The following is an 11,489-nucleotide window of genomic DNA, read 5'->3' on the forward strand; positions in this document are numbered from 1 at the left end:
CCAAGGCAGCCAAGGCCACACAATGAAACTCTATCTTGGGGAGAAAAAGAGTTCAAGACCAGCCTCAACTACACAGCCAAGTTCAACCTCCTATAAATAAATAAACAAGACAGCAAAGTTGTTGTGAAAAAATACTATGACTATGAAATGTATAAGATTTGAAGAGGGTAACAGAAGAAACTCACTGTGTCTAATCTTCATCATGATGATCAGAGAAGCTGGAAAAGAGAGATGTTCAAATCTGTCTGCTTCTTCCTGTTGGAACAGAAGCAGGAATTTGAAGATAGACCTAGGAACCACAATTCTCCTTTAAGCCCCCGAAAGGCAAAATAAAATGTCACAGAACATGATCAGGAAGCCCTAAACAATTGGGAAATTAGGAGAATGGGCTATCCTGGATCTAGGGCCTGATATAGCTTAGCAGATGCAAGGAAAGGAGCATTAGATTACTGGAAGAAAGAAATAGATCAGAACCTTTCTTCCTGGATGGAGTCCACGCCTCCAATACAATTAGTGGATACTTGTAGCATCATATTCCCAGGTAAAAGACTGGTGCTAAATGCCTCCACACTGGGAAGAGTAGATGACATGTTTCTTCATTGAAGTGGAGTGATAGTGCTTTTTGAAGGGGGCTTCTGCATGTCATCTACCCTTCAAGAGGGGGAAGGAAACAAATCCCAGGAGTCAACCCTAGAGAAATAGGTTCTCAGAATTCTTACTTATGGCTGCATAGACTTAAGTCAATGCTAATGTCAGGAGGTGGTGTAGGGGCATCTCACCTTCATATGTGGTTAGGGTCTACACCCTGGCAACAGGAGGAAGGATTTGTCATTTGTTCCTCTGTTCTTGGGTCACTGACTAAAGAAACCAGCACAGTGGCTGTGTCTCTATGTGCATCTCTGCTACATGGGAGAATACTAGTCCAGGCAATTCTTAATTGTTGGGGAAGGTAGAGCCTAGATCTCTTTACTCATCTGTCAATGAGGAACAAGGCTGATATGCTTATTTCCATGATGAAGTAGTATGAAAGAAAGTGTGCAGGTTTAAATGAGTAGGGTCCACACACTTTTGCCTGATGGAAGCTTTTCTGAATCCTCCAGGTAGACTGGAATGATATGTATAGAGTTCATGTGGGTTGAAGTCAACAGCACATTAGTATTGAAAGGAATAGGTCCTCTGGTTCTCTATAAGGGTAAGAAACAAGACATAAGGCCATGCAATTATAAACTCAATGAATTTGCTCCTCCCTTGGGAAGTGTGCATCTCTCATTTTACCTTAGGTGAGAAGAAATATGCCTGGCAGTTGTGATGCATACTTTTAATCCCAGCACTCAGGAGGCAAAAACTGGCAGATTTCTCTGAGTTTGAGGCCAACCTAGTCTACACAGAGAGTTCCAGGACAGCCAGGGCTGCACACACACCCACCCCACCAAAAAAAAAAACTGTCTAAAAACAACAACAAGAAGAAAAATTAAGGGGCTGGAGAGATGGCTCAGTGGTTAAGAACACTGACTGCTGTTCCACAGGTCCTAAGTTCAATTCCCAGCAACTACATAGTGGCTCACAACCATCTGTAATGGGATCTGATGCCCTCTTCCGTCATGCAGATGCACATATAAATAAATAGAGCATTCATATACATATATAATATAATTTTAAAAAGGAGAGAAAATCTGAGCTCCTGTACTATATGGATAAGGAGAGATTTCTAATGCACTGCATTGTAGGATGATCAGTGATATCACTGGCTTTCTGGGCTAAATGGGAGGGGGGAGTCATTTGCATCTCTACTGCTCAGATGCCCCTCTCTTAGTCAATCTGGTGATTATAAATCATTTGGAGGGTGGAGGTCTGTCTCTACCTCAAAAGGGAAGAAAATAAACCTGAATTTCTCTACCCTGAAGTCTACTTGAGAGGCATAACATTATGCCTCAATGGACTAAAGTCTGTTCCCAGGTTCTGTTAAGCCAGTTTGGGTGGGCCTTTACTAAGTCCGAAAAACAGCAATTCTTTGTGGGGTAGATATGGGGTCTAATTTTCCATAATGAACAGTCTCCAGTGCAGGGAGAGGGATAAATCTGTGTGGTTGCCCATAAGTCTCTGTCTCCGATGATTTTGAGGGCTAATATTCAGGTTGATGATGTCGACTGATTACTCTGCAAGAAGGATAAACATGGGAAGGGCAGGTCTCTACGTTAGGAGCTCTCTTCCTCTAGATATTACACAATTCTGAGCTCTCCTATAGCAGTATGGAGATGGACAAGCCCCGTTAAAGACCTATGCCTTAATAAGCCAGAAGTCGGCCTGCTCAGCCTTGTATTGGAAATTATTTTCTTTTTTTTTTTAATTTTTATTAGATATTTTCTTTATTTACATGTAAATTTCTCCCTTCCCAGTTCCCCCTCTAAAAAACAAAGAAACAAACAAAAACAACAAAAACAAACCCCAGCTGCATGGAAATTATTTTCTTATAGGGCAGGGATGATATCATCCACCATTTGATGGGTTGACACCTGTCTCCATTACGCAATGAAAATATAAACGTAATAGACCTTCTCACACATGGAAAAGAGCGTCTGTCTACATGGGAAAAATGGCAGTAATACGAAATGACGCCCAAAAATCCTGAAAGGCGGAAGGCAACCGACATTTTGTCTCATACGCATGGTCAGTGCCTCTACACATCGAGAGTGCACCTTTAGAGCCTCTCTCGAAGGCCGCCAGAATGCAGTTCAGCGCATCGCCACATGTGGAGCTATCCGTATCCCTCTTCCATGCCCTCCTACCTTACAAGCGAGCCAGCTTTTCACTTCTCTAGTCCAGGATGGCGAGCATCTCTGGTTTCACCTTTAAAAAAATAATCCTCACTACACTGCTGGCCTGGTGAGCACTCACCACGAAAAAAAAGAGAGTAGTCTCTTACCTACACTTCCGGCAGGGACTGCGGAGAACGGCTAGAAGAACAACGTCGCCAGTCTTGGAGTGCACAGCTAGGCTCCGCCCAGACTTCCGGAGCCCAGCCCAGCCCTTTGCTCCGCCTGATTTGCGTAAGACGCAAGGGCGGAGTTTCGAGATAATTGCTGCGTCGCGCAGTACCGTTCCCCACCCCCACCCGCTCCCACACTGGCCCCGCCTCCCGGCTTCCCGCGGGTAAAGAAATGGCGAAAAGAGGGGCGGGAGCCTGGCGAGGAGGGTGGTGGTTGTGTGCGTGTGTATGTTTGTGTGTTTGTGTATACTCGTGGCCACAAAAGCTATTTGTAAGACGAATTCTTTTGTGCGGCCTCCTGGCCAGGGTTAAAATGTATCTTCTTTAGTCTCAGTTACCAAAGTAATCACTGGCTGCATTAGATGAGGGTAGGGGGCAATGGTTTGTCCTCCTGGAAGATGGCGACAGACCGGGTGCGAGAAAATGGCCGCCGGGATCACGTGTCTATTTGGCTGCGTTTTTCCCACCTGAAGTGAGTTAGCTGTTTTCAGCAGCCTTCCAGTCTCACAAAGCCCTAAAGCATAGCAAGGCTCAGCTGGGAGCAGGAACTGAAACTCTTTGGGATTGTCACTCACCGGTTTACCTTTTTCTCCCTCATGTGTGATTCCTGTATCTGCAGAAAATAAACCTATCTCTAAAGCGAGGGTAGGTAAGGGTGTCTTTAAAAACCATTTCAGGAAACTCCTGACTTGACTGGGAAGTGAGATACCCCTCCAAAAAGCATAACTATTAATTTAATTCCTTCCTGGTCATTTGCCTCTAGTCCTTTCCCCCTCCTCAAGTCTAAACCTTAAGGGTGGGTTGGGCTATGTAAGGCAACCACCCAGAACGTGTGTGCTTCCCCTGCAGCTCGTTCCTGCTGAAAATAAGCCCTTTTGCTCTCCCTCCCCTTATAATACAGGATTCACTGCTACCTTTCTCTCTAGACACCAGGTCCTTCTGGACCCCCAAAGTAGCCATAGTATTTACAGGTTCTATTTACCTATTGCCGATCTATGAAATTTCTTTTAGGTTTTTTTTCAAGACAGGGTTTCTCTGTGTAGCCCTGACTGTCCTGGAACTCACTCTGTAGACCAGGCTGGCCTTAAACTCAGAAATCCGCCTGCCTCTGCCTCCCAAGAGCTGGGATTAAAGGCTTGCGCCACCACTGCCCAGCTCTATGAAATTTCTAATACAATCGATTTTAAGACTCCCAGTTGAGTAAGAATCACAGCATTCCTTGTCTATCTGGGGCTTATCACAATACTACACTGTAGTATTTTTTTTCTTAAATTTTTTTTTAAAGATTTATTTTATTTATTTTATGTGTATGAGTACACTGTAGCTGTACAGATGGCCGTGATCCATCATGAATGTGGCTGCTGGGAATTGAACTCAGGACCTCTGCCAGCCTGCTCGCTCTGGCGTAATTCACTGTAGCTGTCTTCAAATGCACCAGAAGAGGGTGTCAGATCTCATTACAGGTGGTTGTGAGACACCATGTGGTTGCTGGGATCCGAACTCAGGACCTTCGGAAGAGCAGTCAGTGCTCTTACCCGCTGAGCCATCTCGCCAGCCTTAAATTTTTTTTTTTTATAGATTTGTTCTAGTTTGTGACTATGTTTTGCTTTTATGTATGTATGTGTACCAGTTACAATGCCTGATGCAGGTGGAGATCAGAAGAATGCTTTGGATCTGCTCAATCTGGAGTTGCAGATGGTTGTGAGCCACCATGTGAAAGCTTGCCGTCAAACTCAGGTCCTCGGCCAGAGCAACAAGCACGCCTAACTGCTGAGCCATCTCTCCAGTCCCTCTACACTATAGTTCTCAATGTGGCTTCATCACCACAGGAGAGAGGACTCCTCAGAGAAAGGACAGTTCATCTTTGAACTCTCAAAGAAACCCAGTACATCACTGGCTTCAAACAAATTTGTTAACTGAAATTAAGAGCTGCACCACAAATCAATGGGGATCGAACAGTTTAATAGATAGCGTTGGGAAAATTGGATCAAGATAAGGAGAGATAGCCGGGTGGCGGTGGCGGCGCACGCCTTTAGTCTCAGTACTTGGGAGGCAGAGGCAGGTGGATTTCTGAGTTCAAGGCCAGCCTAGTCTACAGAGTAAGTTCCAGGACAGCCAGGACTATACAGAGAAACCCTGTCTCAAAAAAACAAACAAACAAAAAAAGTATTAAAAAAAAGATAAGGAGAAATGTAAATGCTAGGTATGGTAGTTTATACCTGTCATCCACAGACTACAGAGTCTGAGATAGGAGGATCAGAAATTCAAGGTCATCCTGGTTTGCACAGACAGTGATTTAAAAAGGAAATTCATGATTTTGAGACAGAATGTTCTCAGAATCTCTGTATTGCAAGGATGACCTTGAACTTCCTGATCCTTCTCTGTGCAGCTCTGGAATAATAAGATTATAAACATGTACCACCACACCCAATTTAAATATATGCCCTGCAGTGGATCCAACACAATGCCTCTTGCATGTTAGGCAAGCACTATACTATCTGAGCTACATATCCAGTTCAATCCAATATCTTAAATGATTGTCTCCAAAAGGAACAGCAAAAAGTACAGAATACAGATGAAAGAGAGTTTATGATACAACACAACCTGTAAAGTAATACAAGTTCATCAGGTGCATGAAAAACACAGAAACAGAAGGAAGGTAAAATTTGTAAATAATCTCATTTTTTTCCATTAGTGTTTTTTTTTAAAGCAGGATTTATTTATTTATTGTATCTAAGTACACTGTAGCTGTCTTTAGACACCCCAGAAGAAGGCATCAGATCTCATTACAGATGGTTGTGAGCCACCATGTGGTTGCTAGGATTTGAGCTCAAGACCTTTGGAAGAGCAGTCAGTACTCTTAACCACTGAGCCATCTCGCTAGCCCCTATTAGTGCTTTTCAAAATGTGATACTTGAACTACCAGAGGATCTTGGAAATGCGAATTCATGCACCAAACCTAATTTCCTCAACTAAGATGCTGGCTGTGAACATCACCAAAGTTATTTGATAAGGCATCCAGGAATCATTTTATACATAACTAAAATTATATATATATATATATATATATATATATGGATATATACATGTATATTGTATATTATATATTATGTTGTATGTGTGTATATACAATATATAATACATATATAATAATATTTATTATATCTTGAAGCTAAACCACTTAAGCTGACAATACTTCCCACAAAACCCTAGTACCATGCATGAGAAACATCCTTTCAAATGATTGGGTCAGGGTAGTCAAAGTGACTCTGAAAACAGTATAGATTATTGATGTAGCTTTTAGTTGCCTCTCAGAGCTTGAGGGTAAGCCCCAGTTGGTGAAGACACTGTACACTTAAGACAAACTCTTAGGATTTGAGCTGAGTCTAGCCTGAAAGTCTGTTTCCCATGGTCTGGCTTCCATGCTTCCAAAAATACTATACAAGCTACCCAGGGAAAGAGGCAATTAAACAGTTCTGTTCAGCTACAACACCTATGAGCCACTATAAGTACCAGTATTTTTTTAAAGATTTATTTATTTATTTTTATGTATATGAGTATACTGTAGCTGTACAGATGGTTGTGAGCCTTCATGTAGTTGTTGGGAATTAAATTTTAGGATCTCTGCTCCTGGTCGGCCCTGCTCGCTATGGCCTAAGGATTTATTTATTATTATACATAAGTACACTGTAGCTGTCTTCAGAAGCACCAGAAGAAGGCATCAGATCTCATCACAGGAGGTTGTAAGCCACCATGTGGTTGCCAGGATTTGAACTCAGGACCTTCAGAAGAGCAGTCTTATCCACTGAGCCATCTCTCCAGCCCAATTACCAGTATTTTATTTAATTTATGTGTATTGGTGTTTTGCCTTTGTGAATGTATGTACACCATGTGCATGCCTGCTGCCTAGAGAGGCCAGAAGAAGGTGTCAGATCCCCTGGATCTGGAGTTACAGTTGTGAGATGCCTTGCAAGTGCTAGGAATCAAACCCCAATCCTAAAAGCTCTTAACTGGTGAGCTAAATCTGCAGCCCCTATGTAGTACTTTTTAGTACTAAGTTTGAATTTTGAGCTTAATGTGTATTTACAAGCATTCTACTACTGAGCCAAACTCACCCCTAGTCCTGTACTCTGAGCTACAGAATGAGTCCAAGACCAGCCTGGGCAACTGAACAAGACCCTGTCTCAAATTTTAAAAAGTCAAACAGGGGGCTGGAAAGATGGCTCAGTGGTTAAGAGCACTGACTGATGTTCTGAAGGTCCTGAGTTCAAATTCCAGCAACCACATGGTGGCTCACAACCATCCATAATGAGATCTGACACCCTCTTCTGGTGTGTCTGAAGACAGCTACAGTATACTTAGGTATAATAATAAATAAATCTTTTTTTTAAATCTTTTTTAAAAACTCTAAAAGGAGGCTAATGATATAGCTCAGTGAGAGAGCACTTGTCTAGCATGGGCAAGACCTAGATTTCAATCTGTAAGACTACAGAAAACCACAATAATTTAATAATGCACTTAAATATAGTCTAGGGCTAGGGTTGTAGCTTGGTGGCAGAATATTTTCCTAGCTTGCACAAGGCCCTGAATTCCATCCCCAGTGCTGCCAAAAAGTTAATGCAAATTAATGTATATATCTAGTGCATGCATAGATCTTCTGTATACAAATATGTGCATGTCGCATTCTCAAATTACCCAATTATCTTCAAAATGTTTTAAAAGCTACTTCTATTTTTTGATCCCAGCATCTCATCAACATGCATGCATAGCCAGGCGGTGGTGGCACACTCCTTTAATCCCAGCACTTGGGAGGCAGAGGCAGGCGGATTTCTGAGTTCAAGGCCAGCCTGGTCTACAGAGTGAGTTCCAGGACAGCCAGGGCTATACAGGAAAACCCTGTCTCAAAAAACCAAAACAAAAAAACAAACAAACAAAAAGGATTTTTTTTTTGAAACTACATCTCATGTAGCCCAGGCTGATCTCAAGCTTCTGCCTCTACCTCCTAACGACTAGAATTACAGATGAGTGTCACTCTGCCCAGATATTGTTTGAATATATTAATAGATTTGAAGAGTCTAGGCTACTTGAATTCTAGAATGTCCTAAATTTGAAATTTATATTCTTGTTCTATGTAATTGTATTAAGATTGGGTATTTTCAACAGGATAGTACATAGGAGTACATAGGGAATCTCCATCACATCTAACGGGCACTAGCTACTGGAGTAGGCCTTTACTGCATTTTCTTTGCAGACTTAGTTTGGGAATTTTATTTTTAAAGTAGTTCCCTTATAGGCTACAAAGAGATTCTTTTTTCTCTTCACGTGGTTTTAATGGTCAATTTTAGATCTCTGTCTATGTAGGATCCACATTTTTGTTTTGTTTCTTTTTGTTTTGAGACAAGACCAAGCTGGCCTGGAATTCACCAGTTCTGCCTGCCTCTGCCTCCTCTGCTGGGATTAAAAGCCTGAGCCACCGTGCCAGGTCTATTAGAATCACACTTTTGAGCAGCAGGTAGAAATGTAGTTGTCTTTCTTTTCATGCAATGAGCCAGATTTCCTGCTGGAAATAATACAAAATCAAATACATCAAATATAAATACAAAATACATCATCAAATACAAAATAATTTCTTTTTTCCCATTAACTTATCATGACAACTTTTCATATACATATATACATACATACATACATACATACATACATACATACAGAGAGGTCTGTTTTGTTTTTGCAGTAATGTCACTTTGACTGTAATATTTTGTAGTTTAACTTAGTATCTGATAAGGAAGTTTCATCTCTTTAGTTCTTTAAGGTGATTTTATATATTATCACATAAATTTCAAAAGTTCAATTGGGATTTTTAGAGGAGTTTTTATGAATTTATAAACTATCTGAGAGGTTTGAGGGCTGAAGAAGTGACTCCGTTGGTTTCTGCCTAAGTATAAAGACTTACATACAGGGCTGGAGAGTTGACTCAGCAGTTAAGAGCATTGACTGCTCTTCCAGAGGTCCTGAGTTCAATTCCCAGCTACCACATGATGGCTTACAACCATTTGTAATGAGATCTGACACCCTCTTCAGGTGTGTCTGAAGACAGCTACAGTGTACTCATATATATATAATAAATCTTTAAAAAACAAAAGACCTGGATCCAGATCTCTAATACCCATGTAAAACATAAGATGTGTCTACAAACCCTCAGGGCCCCACTGACCAGCCAGGCTAGCTGAATCTGTGAGCTCCAGATTCAGTGAGAAAGGCCTTGTCTCAAAAAATAAGGTAGGGAGCAATAGAGGACATCTTCTGATTGGCCTCTAATGCACACACACACACACACACACACACACACACACAAACACCAAAAAAATAATTGGTATATTGTAACAACAGTGGCTATAAACTGTTCAATTTACCTTTACCTAACTCTATTCTTTATTAAACTTTAACATTTTTCTTTTTATAAATTAGTCGAGCCACCAATTTATATGAAAATCAGTGTGGAGTAGGACAAGGTGTTGCTTGCCTTTGAACCCAGACCTTGGGAAGGAGAGGCAAATGGATCTAAGTTCAAGGCTATCCTGGTCTACACACTGAGTTCCAGGACAGCCAAGGCTATACAGAGAAACTCTCAAAAGAAAGAAAGAAAGAAAGAAAGAAAGAAAGAAAGAAAGAAAGAAAGAAAGAAAGAAAGAAAGGAAGAAAGAAAGAAAGAAAGAAAAAGAAAGGAAGGAAGGAAGGAAGGAAGGAAGAAGGAAAGAAAGAAAAGAAGAGGAAAAAAGGGAGAAAGAGAGAGAGAGAAAGAGAAATAAAGAAGGAAAGAAGGAAAGAAAGAAAGGAAGAAAAGAAGACAGACAGACAAGCCAGAAAAGAACAAAAGAAAATTGGTATGGGAGTATATAAAAAAAGTAAGACTAAAAATTCAACTACCATAAAGTCCAGCTATACCATTCCTAGAAATGTGCCAATGGAACATAAGGTGGCACTGTACAAAGGTACCTGCACATCCATGTTTAGTTCAGCAATACTCAATACCATGGCTTGGACCATGGACTGAAACCTTTCTCAGAAAGAAAAAGAACTGTTGTATAAAGATTTTAAATTGCATTAGAGTTTTCATCATTTTTAATTGTTTTTAATATATAACACATATTTTGAACATCAAAGCTATTTTTTTGTTTTTGTTCTTTTTTCGAGACAGGGTTTCTCTGTGTAGCCCTGGCTGTCCTGGAACTCACTCTGTAGACCAGGTTGGCCTCGAACTCAGAAATCCACCTGCCTCTGCCTCCCAAGTGCTGGGATTAAAGGCGTGCGCCACCACTGCCCGGTTCACCAAATCTATTTTTAAATATACTTTTGGGAGAATCACTGTGTGTTCAAGGCCACCCTGGGCTACATAGTGAGAATCAGGCTAGCTGGAGTTACACAGTGAGATCCTGCCTAAGAATACAACCAAACAAAACTGAAACATTAAACAAACACAAATTATATTCTCTTCTTTTACATTGCCCTTTTTATTAATTGTCATTGTATGTATATATGTGTATGTATGTATATATATATATATATACATAATATATATACATACATAATCCTAAATGCAACCTGCTCAGTCAGTATAATGTTACTTATATATATGTTTTCAGGGCTGACCATTTGGTATTGGACAAACAATTTGTGTACCCTTCCCTGGGGAATTCTATTTCTCTCCCATTCTCAGTCTCCCTTAATTACCTACAGTTTTTTGTGTAGGTTTGAAGGCATGGGGGCCTTTCCCTGTCCACTTTGACATGTCTATTGCTGTTGTTCATGTTACTTAATGCTTAGGCAGTCATGGATGTAATAAAAATTCATTTTTAAGCTTTCATTATGTTGGCCACTCTGGTCTTAAACTGCAGGATTTGAGCAATACCATCTCAACCTCCAGGTTAGCTGGGACTACAGATGTGTGCCACTGGGTTTAGCTTTTATTATGAGTTAATATTCATAATTTTAGTGCAAGTCCTTTAGAAATACCAACTAGGGATTGGTGAGACGGATTAGCAGGCATAGACACTTGCCTTAAAAGCCTGGTGACTTGCTTCCTTTCCAACTTGGGCCCGGGAGAATGGCTCCCGCAAAGAAGGGTGGTAAGAAGAAGGGTCATTCTGCCGTCAATGAGGTGGTGACCCGAGACTACACCATCAACATTCACAAGAACTGTGCTACTTGGGCACTCAAAGAAATTCGGAAATTTGCCATGAAGGAAATGGGGACACCAGATATGCACATTGACAACAGATTCAATAAAACCATCTGGGCCAAGGGAATAAGGAATGTTCCATATCGCATCCAAGTACATTTGTCCAGAAAATGTAATGAGGATGAGGATTCACCAAACAAGCTCTACACATTGGTAACTTACATGCCTGTTACCACATTCAAAAATCTACAGATGGGGGGGCTGGTGAGATGGCTCAGTGGGGAAGAGCACTGACTGCTCTTCAGAAGGTCCTGAGTTCAAATC

General features: G+C 41.0%; 1 protein-coding gene and 1 pseudogene across 1 annotated transcript in view; one reads left to right on the forward strand and one right to left on the reverse strand.

Annotated features, from left to right (window-relative positions):
* Positions 1-3,051, reverse strand: part of Gnl3l (G protein nucleolar 3 like) — a 33,410-nt gene extending 30,359 nt beyond the window's left edge. Inside the window, exons 1-2 of the mRNA XM_031380494.1 lie at positions 2,924-3,051; positions 186-255 (exon numbers count right to left, since the gene is read on the reverse strand). Of these exons, the coding sequence (XP_031236354.1) occupies positions 186-204 (19 nt within the window). The 5' untranslated portion in view covers positions 205-255; positions 2,924-3,051. The remainder of the gene's footprint in view (positions 1-185; positions 256-2,923) is intronic.
* An 8,039-nt stretch (positions 3,052-11,090) lies between these two features.
* Positions 11,091-11,489, forward strand: part of LOC116097832 — a 25,411-nt pseudogene continuing 25,012 nt past the window's right edge.

The sequence above is a fragment of the Mastomys coucha genome, chromosome X (assembly GCF_008632895.1).
Source record: "Mastomys coucha isolate ucsf_1 chromosome X, UCSF_Mcou_1, whole genome shotgun sequence".
In the NCBI taxonomy this organism is placed as follows: domain Eukaryota; kingdom Metazoa; phylum Chordata; class Mammalia; order Rodentia; family Muridae; genus Mastomys; species Mastomys coucha.